The following is a 19,450-nucleotide window of genomic DNA, read 5'->3' as shown; positions in this document are numbered from 1 at the left end:
AAGCTCGCAGTGTTTTCAACCTCTGCTGCCTCAATATAGGAGTACACGAGCACATAAACATAATTTCTAGAACTGCTCTGTGTCACTTCATGTGCATTTTACTTATTTTGAGAAAACTATCATCATATACAAAGAGACAGCAGTTTAAAAGAAACACCAATGTTTAGGATTTTATTACACAGAATACGTCACATGCTTATTAGATAACTGTATTTAAGTTGATGTATATGCTTTTATTTATTATTCTTTAATTTTCACAAATTTAGAAAAGTAATCAAAAAGTACTCAAAAGTAATTAGTTACATTACTTTAATAAAGTAATTGAAAAAGTTACACTACTATTACATTTTAAACAGGGTAACTTGTAATCTGTAACCTATTACATTTCCAAAGTAACCTTCCCAACACTGGGTGCGGGTTGTTTATACATTGACCTGCGCATCACTGGTTTGAAATACTTTGAATTTTGTTGAGAAGAAAAACTAGGTTCACTCTATCTGCCTTTTTATCCTTAGTAGAGCGGGTCCTCTCTGCACTCTTATCGGAGAAGAAGTATTTATACTTCAATAAATATTAATGCAATTACTGGTAGTCACAAGCACAGCACTACAGTCGTGTGCAGTGAAAACATTCAAAGCTGATATATCCTTACAAGCCTTATGTTCTGACCTAATAAACTCTTTTGGAGTCAAGCAAAATGTCACCATGCCCACTCATCGTTTTAATCATACACTAGATTTTAATTATATCGCATGGCATCGATCCTACTGATAGAGATATCATACCTCAAAATGATGATGTTACATCATGCATGATACATTTCCTTGTATCATGCATGATGCGTATCACTGATATTAACTATATGGCTCAGCATTACCATCTGGGCAGAACTATTGTTCCAGCCACCAAAGACAGATTCAGAAATGACCTGGCTGATTTATCTCAACTGCTATGTGTACCCAAAAATACACATGAACTAGACAAAATGACTGGCAACATGGGCACTATTTTCTCTAATACATTAGAAGCTGGTGCCCCCATCAAATTGAAAAAGTTTAGAAAAAAACGTACTGTGCCATGGTATAACCGTAATACCCACTATCTCAAGAAAGAAACTCGTAGTCTTGAGCGCAAATTAAGAAAAACTAACTTGGAAGTTTTTAGAATTTTGTGGGAAAACAGTAAAACAGAGCCGAGCATATCCACAAACTCATAGAAAATAACCAAAACAATACGAGGTTTTTATTTAGCACAGTGGCGAAATTAACAAATAACCAGATGCCACCTGATTTAAATATTCCATCAACATTTAATAGTAATGACTTTATGAATTTCTTTACTGAAAATAGATAACATCAGAAATACAAAAACAAATGTAGATACTACTGCGTCTAATACTTCAGTTTCATCCATCGCACCCAAAGATAAACTGCAGTGCTTTACATCTATAGGACAGGAAGAGCTAATTAAACTTATCACTGCATCTGAACCAACAACATGTTTATTAGATCCTGAGTGGTTACAGAAGAACTGCTTCTCAATATTATTAACTCGTCGTTATCTTTAGATCACGTCCCAAAACCATTCAAGCTGTCGGTTATTAAGCCTCTTATTAAGAAACCACAACTAGATCCTTGTGAACTGGCAAATTATAGGCCTATTTCAAATCTTCCGTTTATGTCTAAAATTTTAGAAAAAGTTGTGTCTGCTCAATTGTGCTCCTTCCTGCAAAAAAAATGACCTAAATGAAGAATTTCAGTCAGGTTTCAGGCCCCACCATAGCACAGAAACTGCACTTGTTAAAATTACAAATGACCTGCTTCTTGCGTCAGATCAAGGCTGCATCTCATTGCTAGTTTTACTTGATCTTAGTGCCGTGTTCGACACCATAGATCATGACATACTCATAGATCGATAACAAAACTATACAGGTATTCAAGGGCAGGCTCTAAGTTGGTTTAGATCCTATCTGTCCAATTGCCATTATTGCCATTGCCATTGACAGCAACTTGTCTTTTGAAAACCATATTTCCCATGTTACAAAAATTGCATTGTTCCATCTTAGAAACACTGCCAAGCTACGAAACATGTTACCTGTTTCTGATGCAGAAAAGCTAGTTCATGCATTCATGACCTCTAGACTGGACTATTGTAACGCACTTCTTGGTGGTTGTCTTGCATCTTCAGTAAACAAGCTACAGGTAGGCCTAGTCCAAAATGCAGCGGCTAGAGTCCTTACCTGGTTAAGAAAGAGTCCTTACCTGGTTAAGAAAATATGATCATATTACCCCAATTTTACAGTCTCTGCACTGGCTACCTATTGTAGTGGTGTGCCGATCACGATCGTCCGATCGTTATGCGCATCTCATCAGTAAAGCCGGTTCTCTAATCAGCGGTAAATTCCATCAGGTGCGTGATTTCACATAGAGCAGCTGTTACTACACAGAGCCATTGTTAACTGAGAAGATGCGCAAATCCACGTTCATTTTCAGCGTTTATTTGCGCATCTTCTCAGTTAACAACGGCTCTGTGTAGTAACAGCTGCTCTATGTGAAATCACGCACCTGATGGAATTTACCGCTGATTAGAGAACCGGCTTTACTGACGAGATGCGCATTAACGATCTGCCTATCGTGATCGGCGCACCCCTACTATTAAGTTCCGTATCAGTAACAAAATAGTATTACTTACCTATAAGGCCCTAAATGGTTTAGCTCCTCAAACCTAACTAGCCTTCTACCACGCTACAATCCATCACGCTCCCTAAGGTCTCAAAACGCTGGACTTTTGGTAGTTCCTAGGATAGCAAAGTCCACTAAAGGAGGTAGTGCTTTTTCGCATTTGGCTCCCAAACTCTGGAATATGCATCCTGATAATGTTGTGCTCCAGTCTGGATCCAAAACACCTGAGAAGAGATGATGCCAACCCCTCAGAGGACCTCAGATGATGCCAACCCTGAAACAACATACAGAACTACCAAATATTGCTACAATTGTGATTGCATCATATAATAATCACTGTTAATAGTGTTCATTGTCTGGTTGATTACATATTGTATACATTTTTCTGAAGATTTCTGCCATATGCACATAACCTGACAGTCACCACTGATAAGTGACTGCTAAATATTGTAGAAACAGAATTTTCTGTAAAGTTGCTTTGCAATGATTTGTATCATAAAAAGCACTACACAAATAAACTAAACTATAATTCCAGGATGTTTTGTAAAGTTTTGATTTTGTGTCACCTTAGAGAATTTTAGTTGAGAGAATTTTCTTTGTGGGCTTTAAACATTGTGACCGCTTTATATTGAACGACTCGGGATTAAGAGCAATTAGTGTGCTTGGGGAATTTTTGAGTTTTTTTGTGGTAATTTGAATTTTGATCAAATGTGTGGTCATTCAGTTGACAGAATCCTTGAGCTTATGGAAACAGTTCACCTACGGAGGTTAAATGGAAGACATCAGATGGACATTTCTGGAGGGGCTAAATGCAAAATGAGGAATTCGAAGAAAATTCTATTTAAAGTTGGTTGAATATATCTTAAAGGCTGTGCAACTTTTCTTAAGACTCAGCAGAACTCCTAATGTATCCTAACAGATAAGGATACATTTATAAAAGCCCAGGTTAAGTTTATAAAAATGTTTCCTTTTATTATTTTTATGCCTGTGTCGCATTGACAGTTTCGCACAATGGACGTATTCAAGATTATTAAAATCAGATGTAGCGCTCACTGTAATTTGTTTACTTTTGAAGAATATTATTATTTATTTCTGCTTTGCTTCTGGTTGCGTTTTATTGTGCGTGACTGCTGACACACAAACTTTGAAATGCTTATTCCCTCGGTGTCTTCTTTAATTCCACCTCCACCTAGTAAACGTCTCTGACAGTGCCGTTGCATTCAGCCAGTCAGGACTGTAGTTTGGGAGAGCTTGATGGCTCAGGGGGACTGCAGTTTGTGTATCCCACTGATTAGAGGCTTTGTGGAGGTTCTTACCAGCCCCATGTTCCTCTCAAAGCCAAAGAACCCTGTTATAGCGGCATGGTAACTGCTGACCTGCTTCATCTTTTGTTTTGGAGATGCCTGAAGTAATGGTTTGTGATGATGAGTCTCTATACTATATAAAGTGCTTAAAGTAGGAGAGGCCAAGCCTGTTCCTGGAGGGCAACTGTCCTGCAGAGTGTAGATCCAACTCTCATTAAACAAACCTGAAACAGCTAGTCAAGGTCCTCAGACTCACTAAAAAACTTTCAGGCAAGTGTGTTGGAGCTGGTTGGAACTAAGCTCGTCTGGACAGTGGCCCTCCACAAGCAGGATTGGACACCCCTGCCTTAAAGGAATAGCTCACCCGAATGTGAAAGTTCTGACATCGCTTACTAACCCTAATGTCATTCCAAATCGGGTGATTTTCTTTCTTACATGGAACACAAAAAGTGCTATTTGGTGTGGCTTTTTTTCATACAATTACAGTAAATATTTGGCTGTAACAATCGGTAAATTAAAAAAAAAAATTCAGTTCATTGTTTTTACACTATCATTGTTAGTTTTTAGTATATTTCAGTATTTTAGTGCTGCTGAAGTAAATGCTGATATTGTCTTTAATTGTTTAATTGCATAACATTTATTAGTACAGTCTAGTGTGTGTGTGTGTTTAATGTGTGTAAATGTTTTCATTTATTTATTTATGGATTTTATAGAATAGTCTTGTTTAATGCAGGGAGGTTGTAAAGATTTATTTTGTAATATTAGCCAATATAAAATAAAACCAATACTGCAAAAAAAAAAGTGAGTTTTTTTCTGAGTTTTTTTTTTTTAACAAAAATGTTGACATTTTGTGTTTGACAAAGCACTGCATCAGTGATGCCAAAGGACATTGGTTATTGTCCACTCATGATGATCATGATGTAGCAAATTTGAACGTGCATATAAAAATATGAATTTCATAATTTGGATAACTACCCCTTTAACGGTTCAGACCAATCATCATGTTTTCGGAAATTGCTACATTAAACATTTTTTTTCTCTGCTGAGAACTGACCTTGTGCAGCACTTTAACAGGCCTCTCTCTCTGTCTCTCACTCTAGCTGGAAGCAAATTTCAGAGGTGCAAAGGTCTAAATGTTCACAGATGGCTAACGCATGCTAAACGTCCCTGCCTCATGAACACAGTCTTTGAATGAAATCAGTCATATGTGTTTATAATCTATGGCACGTATCTTTTTTTTTTTTTCTTTCTTTCTTTCTTTCTTTCTTTCTTTCTTTCTTTTTTTTCCAAAATATTTTTTTTGCCAAATCATTTTGTCCAAAACTGTATCAGGAATACAGGTGCAGGCTCACAGTCTGCCTCTAAGGAAACCATACAATCAAAGGCACTCAGGGAATGAATTGCACACTGTCAAAGATAGCTGTGTATAACTGGGTTGTAAACAACTAAATTGCAGGTTCCTGAGTGAGTGATGCAAATGGTGTGGAATTCTGTTATGATATGCAAAACAAAGGCATGGAAAACTATAATAAAGCTGTCAGAACACTGCCTGGCAATTAGCATGACAATGGCATATGCTAACTTCTGGAATCTGATTTCAACCTTTGTTTGCGAGAATGGGAATGTGATCCCCCCTGAAGGCAGTTTCAGCCATTTCTTGTTTCTTTTTCTAGTTTTGTCTCCATTTTGATTTGGTTATGTTTTTCCTTGGTAATGGGGTGATGCTGAATGCATTCCCTCATGCACTTGGAAACATGCGAGGGACCAAACATCCATTCATCTAAGTCTGCTCCTCACTTTTTAAGAGTGAAGCCATTGGAAAACCCTCAAATTGCCTTGGCAGACGGTGCCCCATAGTGACTCCTTGTGCTCCCAGCAGCTACAGAGGAATCAAACAGCTCATCATCTCTTGAACATAATAGTACTCAGAATCGGTTTCTTTCTTGCTATCATCTTTTGTTTCTTTTGTTCTGAAAGCATCAGAAATCCTGTTGTACACCTAAACCAAATTTAAATGAAGGAAAAACTGCTGTTAAGTCTCAATATGACAGCTATCACACAGAGGCTGCGACCAATATTATTCATCATGAAAACCTTTTTTTAAAAGATTTTGCAATGCACCACAATCCATTTGATCCATTATGAAAAATGTGTGACTAATGAGATACGTAGAGTTGAGTTTAGAGTGTTGTTTTGTGTTGGATTAAAACAAGCATAAACCAGATGAATATGATATGACATGACAAATAATCATTCACTAATTACTAATAATTGTTTTTGTGTTCTGCTGGCTACAAGTGATTCTACAAGTGAGTCTTAATGAGTGAGGCATTGAGTCATTTACTGAACTGATTCATTCGAACACAATGATTTATTTAGAAATGACAGGTGAATCATCTTTTTGAAATTATTTTCATTGGCGGCCCAAAAATACACAAAATAACAGTGAATATTATTTTTTAAATGTAAACTTCTCAGTATTAACTTCTTGATTATTGAACTGTTGTAATTTTGCAAAACAGCACTCGCGGACACACTTTAAATCTGAACATCTGCCCTGTTTAATCTCATTAACCCTGGTTTATCAAATTCACCTCCATCCAAAATAAACTCTGAAATTGGCAAGCATAATTAATTTGTGTCCAAACCTGGTTGAAATGCATAACAGATTACAGATCTGTGTGATTCATCCTATCATCTTATCTTTGGCTCATAAAGAACTGAATCCCTCTCAATCCATAAAGCCCCATCTTGGCTTGATGACTCTTGAAATAATTTTTCACTCATTCTCAGAAAGTCTTCATATTTTATCTTCTGTCGGAACATTTAATGTGTCATTTTGCTCGCTGAGAGAGGAGTGCATGTAGTCATTTGCATGGTAATGTGTTCCAGGGGCCATGCTGGCAGGGTGAATGAGTGCGTTAGCTTCAGCACAGGGCTCTTCTCATCTCCTGTCAGCCAGGGAGAGACAGGACACCAAACATCAGTTGTCAGAAATAGAGATCACGATTAGAGATCAAATGGCCACAGGCTTGGTTCAACGACAGCTTTTTTCTCAGTCTTTTTCTTTCATGTCTCCACTTGGGAATCTGCAATCTGTTGTGACGAAACATGGCTCTCTGGTGTAATTATAGAACTGTCACTTTGAACAGTCTGAACTTGATTCCATTCATCTGCCAGATCAGATTGTAAAGCTTCATCAAAATGAACATACACACAAAGAGTCACCAAAGACAAATGTATGAACTTTAACAGCAATGAACAAATCTTGAGATTCTTTCATATGTCAATGACTTGAAAGATGCATTGTGTAGCTGTTACCAGGAACTCCCATTATGAAATCTTACCTAATCAGGTAGGCTGAGGATATTCTGCAGTTATACGTATATTCACATACATTATTCAGATTTAGCTTGGTCATAGCTCCGTGTCTTAAAACCCTCAAACAAAATTGCTCATCTTTAAAACAAGTTGTTTTCAAAAAAAATGTGGGTTTCATGGGTTGTTTCTGGAGTTCTAGATAGGCTGTCAGTCTGAACATTGATGTAACAACTAATAATTATTGCCATTTAATCCCACAAGTGACTCTTTCTGTAAATTGCATCATAACGCCGGTAGATAATGATTTCTTCAAAAACATGGATTCACTTAAGAAAGTAACAAGTGACTTAGTTTAAGAATAAGTCACTTAACCATTCACGTAACCAATTAGTTCAAAAATACTACTTCATTAATAAGAACAAACAGCTCCCTTTACGAATGAGTCATTGAATCAACCACTGAACTAAATCATTCAAAAACAGTTTAATTAAGGAACATACAATTTTTCATACAAATAGTCATTATTTTTTTCTAAGAACAGTCTTTAGCATTTTTCTTAAAATTATTTTGGACTAGTTAAAATAGAAACAAATTAAAAGCTGCATAAAGTAACATTATTGAGCTATACAATGTATTCCTGTTTAGGAAGAACAGTTGACTCACTAAAGAGATCTTAAAAAGATCTCCGTTCTTCAGTCAACTTGTCACAATCTGACACAGGTCTGATTGCAAAGCATCTATAAAGGATCAGTCTGAAACAAAAACTCTTTAGCCATTGAGGGAAGGCAGATAGCGCTCTGTCATTACACTGGTATTGAGACAGTCTTTATTGATTCGTTCCTGAAAAAAGTCTCTTGGTTGTTGCATTGAACTACAAACTCCATGATAGACAGCACTGCTGGAAAATTGAAACAGTGTATTGCATTGCGTTTCGTGATGTGATGCCTTGTCACTTTCAATGTCGTGGTTTCATTATCCCTCTGTCACATCTTTAGGTATCCTCTTCAGACGTGCACCTCGTAAACTGCTGAATGTGAAATTAGACTCCATTCGTCTGTTGGCACCATAAACATTTTATTTAGCTTTGAATTTGATTCCGAGATGTGCTGCAGCGCTCAGAGACGAGGTCTGATCATAAATCTGCTCAGCACACGCTGCAACTGGGTTTTATGGCAATCGTCTCACAATCTCAGTATTTTCTAAAAATGACCAGGAGCCCACACATAGGCTACGCCCATCTTTCACATAACCTCTCTATTCCTGTAAGGTGGTGTTTTACTCCGTCATGACCACACTGTTACTGCAGGAAAGATTTTTGAGACTGATCATCTCTGTTGTTCCTTTAATATGCTACTCAGAGAATAAAGTGAATAAAGCAGACGGGTTTCAAATGAGTGATTTTAGATTGTAATTAGAAGTCGTTACTGGCATTTAGATTTTTTATTTATTTACTGAATTATTTACAGATAAGGGAAAATGTACAGGCTTTTTTTCATTATGCAGAATAAACCTAGCAGGGTTTAAATTATTGTATTATCTTTCTAGTATATTTAAAGAAAATTGTCAAAATACATTGCCAGAAAATCTGCTTTTCAAGTTTTTTTTATTTTTATTTTTAGGTGTTTTTACCGGAAAACAAGTGCAGTGCGGTAATCATTTTGAGTTCAACAGTCAGTTATTCTAACTTGCATTGATATGAAAAGAAAGATTCTAAAGACATGAAAGTAACACCAGTATGTTATATGCATACTAATATGGTTTATATGCAGAAATATATCGTTTAGCAAACAAACATGTTTGACTGCTCAGTTGTGGAACTGACCAATCAGAATCAAGTATTCTAGAGCACTATTCAGCAAGGTGAATCTGTGGCATCTGTGATATTATTGAACAAACTTCAGCTAACCTTGCAATTCAGCAGTGTTGTTTCTGAGCAACTTCTCCCAGTTTTGGTGAATGGATTCAGTGTTTATAAAAACAAGATTCCTGACTTTTATCTCCAGAGTGGTTGAGAATAATAAGGAAACAATGTGATTCCGTTCCAGCATTGTGTTATGCCACAGTCAGCAATAGCAGAGATATTGTTGTGTTTCCTGAAATGCGATTTGAGCATCTCTGATCACACAAAAAAACAATCCACCCATGGAAAATGGAAGTAATACTGGTTTGAAAACTCTCTCTGAGAGTAACATTTATTTGCTGTCTCTATTTGAGAGTATCTTTCCCAAATCTTAAATGACCCCTGCAATGCCGTAGCTGACTGCACCAGGTTTTAAATCCATACCTCAGTGTGAAAGGAAGATAGTAAAGGCTTTTTTCATGCCCTTGTGCTTCTGTTTTTGCTGTAACAGGCCTTTGGATCTGCTGAGTCACCCCCCCCAAAAGTTAATTAAGTTTTCATTAACTGTGCATTATAAGATCAAACTGGACTGTTTTTTATTCATCTTGTCTAGTGAATGACTACATATTCTCTCACTTGTCAATGGGGTGGTTGCAGCAGTGGATAAATATGTGGCTCTGGTAACTCAAAGGTCATAGGTTCAAACCCTGAAACGTATGATCTGTAAACTAGAGGGTTTTTTTCCCCTATGAGGCACTTAACTGTTAATAGGGAGGTGTATATACCTGTATACTCATGTGTTTCAATGGGTGGGGTAAGGAGTATTGACTATTTTCTTTTTTAATTATAGTGAAGCATATCAGCCAGGGCTGCTTTTCCACATGATGCATTGAGCATTATAAGTGTCCCTCGAAGAATGACAGCTGCAGAATGTGGAAGCTCTCTAGCCAGAATGACTCTTAAAGGAACAGTCCATCCAAGAATGAAAAATATAACGTCTTGTTGGCTGAAGCTATTTACACTAACTCCACCCACCAACGTGTGATTGGGCTAGTCAACACTACAAAACACAACTGACAATCATCAGCTTCAGTGGTGCAGATGGTAAAACCAGTGCCGTATTCCTTTTGAGGCGATTGACCTGGGTCCGAACCTGTAAAAGCAAACTTTTTTCTCTCTTTTCAAATTTCAAATCACAACAGAAAATCATTTATTTTCAATGAAAATGAAGAATAAAATCAAAAAGTTGAAAATAAAGTATCGGGTAGGGTTAGGATAGGTGTAGGGAGGGCTTTTTGTCCCAATAAGGTGGCATCCATTTAATAATTTGAATTAAAATTACAATTTACACTCAATAAGTTAATATTGTATACTGTTTTACAATGTACTACAATACTGAGGTGCAGATAATAACCACTATTTGCTAATAGTAGTAAAAACAGTGTAAATAGCCTCTATTGCTACTTACACTTAGTGCAAATAGCCGCTGCCAAAATATAATAATAAGCTGAGAAGTTTAAAATGTTGAAAGATTTCAAAACCAAATATCACATAAAAAAACAATGTGAAAATAAAGCACTGGCCCGATAAGGTAAGTGGCAGTTCAGATGATGATTCTGTCTGACTAATTCTCACTCCTTCTTTATGACCCTGCAGCACTGGCTTGTTTGCCATCAGAACTGAAGGGTCTCACAAAACTGTAATTATTGGATGTATATGTCAGCATTAGTTTCCTGGCCAGCTGAGGTCAGTGCCACACTGAATACTCTTCACTGCGATGTTTTTGTTGGGAAAAAGGCCGATGTGCCTCATTTAATTTGTTGGATATGCTGATGCACTGATTGATAGAGGCGAGCAAGGGTCAGAAGTGATTTCCGGGGATTATGAATAAATGCATTAAAATGAGCATGGATGTGAGATTTCTACAGTGGTAAATGGACTTACAATAATTCTGGCAGCCTTCGTTAAGTGAGAGGATTAATGGTAAATGGAAGCATGCACGGGGAGCTGCCGAGCCCATGGGAGAAGGATTAGAGAAGAGCAGACTGCATGCCAATGAGCCGAATCATCTGGAGGGCTGCAGCAAAGTTTGATAAACTAACCAAGCCAGACACATACCAGCTGAGATCACGGACATGGGCACACCTATGCCAATGAAAGCAAACAGGGGCTATCGATGTAATTTTAGAATTACGTGGTGACATTTGACTATATCATACAGGCCATTATGTCAGATTGACACAGTCCTTTTTATTTTTTATTTTTGCAGTGTGCACAAGCAGAAAAGATTGAACTCATATGTACTCAGGGTGTGCTATAGCGATAAGATCAGTCATCAGTGTGGTCATTCTTGGAGTGAACTTTTGTCTGAATGGTGATTAGATTCACTGTTTTGGATCACTGTATTTAATTTGAGAATGCAGATGTAGAAGTACAGAATGACACGTCAACAGTCACTAGCATGTGCAGCAACCCCAGGTCTATTTAAGGGGTACTGTAGCCTACTTGTAATAAAATTAAAGTAAAATAAACAAATAACATTAAAGCCCAGTTCACACCAAGAACGATAACTATAAAGATAACGATATTAGCGTCCACACCAGCGAACGATATAGTCTGTTTATTCTGAGCGCATGTGCGTCTGCCGCTTTAAATCCTCGAGCTCGTTATAGTAGGATGGATTCTGATTGGATGTCAATGTTTTTATCGTTCATCAGCTGGAAAAAAATTGTTCTGAAAATGATTCCAATGATACCGTTTCTCTATGCCTTTATCGTTATAGTAGTATTGTGGACTCTGCTATTCTTTAATATTGAGAACGATTTTTAGAACTATATCTTTATCGTTATCTTTATAGTTATCGTGCTTGGTGTGAACGGGCCTTAAGATAGTTATTAGTGAACACACAAACTGTGAACACAACCGGAGCAGTAGGCAGCCATTTTATTTTGTAAAAATAATTTTATATATATATAGATTTATTTATTAATGTGTGGCTAATATATATATATATTTATATATATATATATATATATATATATCACAGCTTAAATACAGGGAGCTCTAAAATATTTTTATCATTTACACAGCTCCTTTGTTTTTACTTTATCTACAAATGTCAAATAAAGGGTGTCCAAACTCGCTCCTGGAGGGCGACTGTCCTGCAGAGTTTAGCTGTAACTTACCTCATAATCACACCATTTTTGTAAAGTTGTGTATTGTAAACTACTTTGATAAAATAAATTCGTTTTTATGATGATCAAGTTTGTAATCATTCTTAATGACATTCAATGACAGGTATTGTATTGTACAGTAGTATATAGAAAAATACTATTTCTGGAAGAGCTGCAGTGCGAGCCCAATGCGAGTCTGCAGACGTATGCAGTATGTGTGAAAAGGGCCTTTGATTGCTATCCTATGGTTGGCACTTGGTCCAAATGGAATGCCAGCACTGACTTTATTTTTTATGGGCTATGTTCTTTTTGCCCAGAGCAATTCAAGAAAAGCAATAACAGCTCAGAGAGTCTCATGGCCTCATGTTATCTGATATAAATGACAGGGCAATTTTTCCATCAGTGAAGTTATAACAGTGCGTTATATATGGGCGGTTGTTGCTGTATAATGTAAACTTGACCATAATAAAATATCAAGCACATATATGTAAGGATGATATCAGTATGTGCGCTGATTCTGATACGTCTTTCATTCGTTCTCTCCAGCTGTGCAATCTCTGAACAGCCTGAACGACCAGATCGCTCACTTCATGGTGAACAGACCCAATGCCATGAGCCACAAAGAGGACACCTTTCTGCCCACCGAGAGGGATACTTTGAGCCAATCCATGGCTCTAATGAGACACCTGCTCATGGATGCACAGGTAAAAGCATCTTTAATCAGTTAGGGTTGTGAGCCATTGAGAACTGAATGTCTTGTATACTCCATTGCCATTGCTGAATTTTGAATTTGTACTAACCATTAACTTATCTAACTGTACTCTTTCATTTAAATATTTTAAATATATTAGATACATTATCACATTATATAATGTATTAGATTAGATGATCTATCTATTGATCATACAATATAAAAATATTGATGATATAAATATATAGACAGTATTAAACTTTAGACAATATGTCTAATTAAACATTCAGCATTGAAAGTACTCTACATATCAGAATAAAGATTAGTATAATATTCAAAATAATTGATGCAATCATTTTACATTGAACATAATTATAAATAATTATACATAATTATACAAATTCTGATTTTACTGTACATCCTGTGTGGCCAGTTCCATTGAAATTCACACCTAATAAACTGACAAGGAGGAGATATTATGTTACATGTATCATCATTTGTCATATAAGGATAGTAATTTTACAACAGCAATTCGACCAAAAACTGCAATCAATTAACACTGAGAAATTCATTATATACTGTACCTATCTGACGTCTCTGCAGCCCTCTCGTTTCTGAAGGAGCTGAAAAATGATTGTTATTCATGAGGAAGACGAGGTTCGGAGGCAACATTGAGCTTGTGATGACTCATTCCTAATTATTTTCAAGGGTAATATCATGAAGAAATTTCAACACATTAATACATTAATCAAGGAGCTTTAGCCTTAGGCAGACCACTGTGGCATGACACTTTACTCCTGATTGCATCTATGTTGCACAGGCTTCAATAAGTCAGTACAACACATCTACACCCCCGGATCCATTAATGGCCCTGTCCATAGAGATGCTGTCCACACTCACTCTAAAAACACTGTAATCACTGAAAGATTTCAACTGGTTTATGGCCAGCGGTGACTGCAATATTTCTAGTGATGTTCCCCCATCATCTGAGTCACAGAAGAGACAAAAACATCTCTTGTGGACCAACCTGCTGGTGTGCTCTTTCCCTCAATGGAAGCATATTTACTAGCGTTCAATAGTTTATGGTATGTACGATTTATTATAACATTATAAATGTCTTTACTATTTCATATATTTCAAATAATTGCTGTTTTGCTCTTTTGAAATTTCTTTTTAACCTGAGAGAAAAAAACTACAACAAAAAATCTGAATTCAAAATTAAATTCAGCTTTGCTATCACAGGGGGATAAAATTACATTTTAAAATATATTAAAATAAAAATTGATAAATAATAAAAGCCATAATAAAATAATAAATTCTAATCATAATTAAAATTCTAATAAATATTACATATTCAACTAAATATTAAATTCTAATAAATTGTAATAATAATTGTAAAATATAATAATTTTAATTAAAACAATTTACTGTTTTGTGATCAAATAAATGCAGAAAAAAATTGTGATCAAATAAGTGAGCAAAAGAGACTTCTTTCAGAAACATTACAAAATCATCAAAAAACATTAAAGTGATTATCCACCCTTATTAATCGAAAATCTCTATTTTTTTGTGTTTACAGAAGAAAAAAAAAGGTATTTTTTGAATGAACTATCCCTACTGGCTGCTGCAATACCGCTAATGTCCTCTAGTTGATCCTCTACGAGGTGACGTGGGTTATTCTCAAACAAACAGACTGCAGTTCCGTTTGGTGCCACTAGTGGTTCACACATTTCTAGTAATCTATTTAAGCGCTTCCATTATCTGTATTCATTTTGCGTGATGCTGAAGATGTTTTAACAATGCTTTTGGGGTCACAATGAGGTTTGTGCAAACAGGGTCAAGGGAAGTCGATGTCGAGGAGGACCAAAGCATTTTTAAATGTCATAATTTGAATAACTGAATGTCTATGGAAGTAAAATAATGACTTATGTCTTTGAAACAAAAAAGCATGCTGAATAGCACTATCTGAAAAAATAATGCATTGAATTAACAGTACTTGCATTTTAATGCCTTGTATTTCCAGGGCTTGCATCTTTAGGTCCTGAAATTTAATATAGTTGTTCGTTTAAGCTGTGAATATTTCAATTAAAAATATTTCACACACTTTTTCATAATTAAAAAATCACTAATTCATATTCACGTTCCAGAATTCACTTCCAAAATATTAAATCGGTTAAAAAATACGATGTATAATATTCGACAGGCAAATTTCAGTCCATTTTATTTCACTTTCCAAATTCGCTTCCACAAATTCAGTGGTTAAAATTCGGCAGATAATTCGCCCTTTCACATCCGGGAGCTGCAGGAATAGCAGTAGAGCACAGAGGCATAATCTCCAACTGCTGTCAATTGCTCACCAGCAGGTGGTGCAAGCGGCTTCTGATGAAGACCAAAGCAACAGGTGGATTAAGTAATACAGTTACAAAAACTGATCTGCAGAAATTAAGCAAGCGCTAAGTAGAAGTTTTGATTATCGGGGCATGTGGAAAAGCTGATTGTGCGTATGTTTATTTCAACCTCTTTGCTGTTACCAAGTAAGCAGCATTCAAAGGAGATTATAATGGTGTTTTACCCAACGCTTGAATTACAGAACTAACATTACATCTAAGGAAGACACATATTGCTCTCGGTTGTTTAGTTTCCGTAACTTTGTGTCATGGCTTTTGCGTCGCTGTGCTGTAATACTGGGGATCCCCTCACGTCACACTCCAGGATTCCCCAATGACGAGTAACGCTTCTCAATCAGCTAATACTGCGATATAAGACCTCAGAATACATTTTATTGATGATTATGCAAACTATATAGACAGTTAAGCAGATGTAAAATATGAACGAACGCTCAAGGTTTCACGCGGTTTCCCTCAGAAATCTGTTAAAGAAAAGAAAACACATTACGTGGCTCAGCGCACTAACAGTGACAGCGATTAAAAGACAAAACTCACATCTTACTGATGATGCAAACTATATACAGACTGATGAGGATATGAACGCAAGTTACGGAACAAGAAAAAGTGCATGTTATATATATATAATAATTTATTTAATTTATTTAAAAAATAATTAATGAATGAATAAGGGGCCATTCACGTATCGCGCCTAATAATGCATGGAAAAGGCTATGCGCGCCGCTTTCTCCTTTTTTCCAAAGCGCTCGGGCAGAAGCTCTCCTGAGGCTAAGCAACAATGACCTGCTCTCTCCAAGACGCGGAAATTTCAGCAAAGTGTTGTGTTCTTCTGTGCATATTGGCCAGTAGGTGGCGGTAGAGGTTTGTAATATGTGAGACTGAGAACAGGAGAATAGGAGAGTCTGAAGTATTGCATCAGCTGCTATCTATGCTGTTCTATTTGCTATTCCTATTGTTCATTAAATAAGTTCTTATTTGAGAAAACCTTTCATTCCTTCTTACTAAGGACATAATAAATTGGCGACGAGGTACTTTTTTTTTGGAGATGGCAGCTGTTTCTACTTTTTCCACGCCATTTTTGCCATGTCCTGGTGAACCAACTATTCCTTTCGACACGTGGCTACGGATGTTTCAGAATTATTTGCTTGTTGTTGGTGCTTCTGGAGATGCATGGCCAGTTGAGCGCAAACGAGCACTACTGCTACATTGTCTGGGGACTGAAGGACAAAGATTATTCTATTCCTTGCCGAATCAAGGTGATACGATGGAAGATGCGATTGCGGCCTTGAAAGCGCATTTTACCCCTCGACGGAACATAGTGGCTGAGCGCCATGCTTTCAGGAAACGTGTTCAGGCACCAGGAGAAACTATAATTCAGTACGTAGCTGCTCTACGGGATTTAGCAGTTACTTGTGACTTTGCAGCTACTTTGGACGACATGTTGCGTGATCAGCTCGTGGAGAATGTGTCCAGTCATCGGATTCGTGAGAGACTGCTTTTAGAATCTGAATTGACTCTGGAAAAAGCCATTACTATAGCCACCCAAACAGAAGCTGCTGGTGAACAAGCCAAATTATTATCGAATACTCGTTCAGTTCCTGTGCAAGTGATACATGCAAAGCCTCCACCTGCAGCTGGACGTTTCCGTCATAGACCACCTTTAAAACCACCGTCTACAATGTGTTCTTCAAAGCCTTCATCAACTACTGCACCTGCTTCGTCCTCTCGTGAATGCTATCGTTGTGGATCTAAGAAACACCTCGCGAATGATCGTAGTTGTCCTGCTGCATCGGCACAGTGTAATAACTGTCAAAAGATGGGACATTATTCGCGGGTGTGTCGTTCAGGACAAGCTTGCTCAGTGCGTGAAATTGACTTGCCTGAAGTTCAGATCCTTTATATGCATGACTCACTAACTGATAAAATTCGGTGCACTGCTCTCATTGCGACCGCAACTATGTCTGTGCCTATCGAGCTTACCGTGGATTCTGGGTCATCTGTTTCTATATTGCCTAAAATTGTGTATGATACACACTTCCAGAAAGATGCTCTGCTGCCTCCTTCATTGAAACTGGTGACGTATTCTCGTGCTCCGATTCCTGTGCTTGGCTGCTTACCTGCCACTGTCTCTATGGATGACATCACCTGCTCCACATCATTCTTTGTGGTGGAATCTGGCACAGCTCTGCTTGGGATGGATCTTATTAATGGCTTACATCTTCGTTTTGAAGGCAATTCAATTTTGTCAGCGCAGTCACCAACACCTGTGCTGCGATTGTCTGCGTTGACGCCTTCAGCTGCTTTGGGATGTGCAAAAGGCTTTGTGCACAGAGTAAAGACTTCTCCAGCTGTGGCTCCTGTGCGCCAGAAACTCCGCCGCTTACCGTTGTCTGTTAGAGCCGCAGTCAGTGAGGAAATTCATCGCCTTCTCGAGTCTGACATTATAGAGAGAGTGGACGCTTCGCCGTGGGTCTCCCCGATAGTAGTAGTACAGAAAAAGTCGGGTGCCATTCGAATGTGCGTGGATCTGCGAGAACCCAACAAGGCTGTAGTTACGGATAGCTACCCACTACCACATATTGAGGAACTTTTGTCTTTGTTAAGGGGAGCGACTGTATTTTCCACTATCGATTTGGAGAGTGCTTATTTTCAGTTGCCCTTACATGAGGAGAGCCGCGATCTGACCGCCTTCATTACTCACGAAGGACTTTTCAGATTTTGTCGCGTACCGTACGGACTTGCTTCAGCACCTTCTGCTTTTCAGAGAATGTTGGTAACAGTTTTGCAGGGACTTCCGAATGTTGCCAATTACCTTGATGATATCATTCTCTGGGGACGTACGCAAACTGAACATGATCACACGCTCAAAGCCGTTGTTCAGCGCTTACAGGATGCTGGACTGAAGCTGAATCAATCGAAATGTCAGTTCAACAAAACCAGTCTGCGCTTCCTGGGCCATCTGGTGAATGCGCAAGGAATTCAACCTGATGAGGATCACCTTTCTGCCATTCTTCATGCACCCGCTCCAAAAGATGCACCTCAACTCCGCTCTTTCATCGGGCTACTATCATGGTACAATAAGTTTATTCCCAACTTTGCCACGGTAGTTGAACCTCTGCGTGCATGCATCAGGCAGGGCTCAGATTTCGTCTGGTCGGAGGAAGCTCAGCAATGCTTTGATGCTGTAAAAAAGTTGCTCATTGACAGTCCTGCACTTTCATTGTTCGACCCCGATTTGCCTACGGTGGTATCTACAGATGCCTCTGATTATGGTCTGGGTGCTGTTCTCGCTCAAGTTCATGAGAATAAGACTGAGCGCGTCGTCGCTTTTGCATCCCGGACATTGTCGCCTGCTGAACGCAAGTACTCAACCATTGAAAAGGTGGCACCTCCTGCGGACGGACCACCAGGCATTAACTGCGCTCCTCTCATCCATAGGTACTGATCGCGCCGGAATGCGCATTGCGCGCTGGGCAGCACGGTTACTGTGCTTTAACTATGATGTGATTTACCGGCCTGGGGCTCAAAATTGCACTGCCAACTGTCTTTCTCGTCTGCCTTTGCCTGCTTCAGATGAAGACTGCATGGACGCTGAACCTGAGTTTGTGGCGTTTATGTCTCCTGTAATGTCAGCTCTGTCACCGGCAGAGTTTGCTTCTGCCTCCGCGACGTGCTCTGAACTGAGTGCATTACGCACACAAATAGCTTGCGGTTGGCCTTCCTCTTCAACTTCTGTGGATAATATTCTACGTCCATACTTCAAACTACGTGACGAATTGAGTGTGCAGCACGATTATGTGTTCAGAGGATCACGTCTGGTTGTGCCTGTTGCGCTAAGGCACACGATGGTGAAGTTAGCTCATGAAGGCCACCAGGGAATTGTGCGCACAAAACAACGTCTTCGTGAACTGTACTGGTGGCCAGGCATAGATTGTCTGGTTAAAGAGCACATACAGACCTGTCAAATGTGTCTGTCCTCTGACAAAACTGCCAACACTTCTGCTGCGCCGCTGCAGCCAGTGCCTTTTCCGTCTG

At 38.2% G+C, this 19,450-nt stretch overlaps 1 protein-coding gene across 4 annotated transcripts in view; it reads left to right on the top strand.

Annotated features, from left to right (window-relative positions):
- LOC132119523 (kazrin-like) overlaps window positions 1-19,450 on the top strand; it is a 146,208-nt gene that overhangs the window by 20,608 nt on the left and 106,150 nt on the right. For all 4 annotated transcript variants that reach the window (XR_009426165.1, XM_059529562.1, XM_059529564.1 and 1 more), the window contains one exon: window positions 12,866-13,023. Coding sequence is in view for 3 of the 4 variants with exons in the window: in XM_059529562.1 (XP_059385545.1) it covers window positions 12,866-13,023 (158 nt within the window). In the remaining variant the exon portion in view is untranslated. The remainder of the gene's footprint in view (window positions 1-12,865; window positions 13,024-19,450) is intronic.

This window comes from Carassius carassius, chromosome 38 (genome assembly GCF_963082965.1).
Source record: "Carassius carassius chromosome 38, fCarCar2.1, whole genome shotgun sequence".
Lineage (NCBI taxonomy): Eukaryota > Metazoa > Chordata > Actinopteri > Cypriniformes > Cyprinidae > Carassius > Carassius carassius.
Note: the sequence above shows the minus strand (reverse complement) of the source record. Positions and strands in the feature narration are given on the sequence as shown.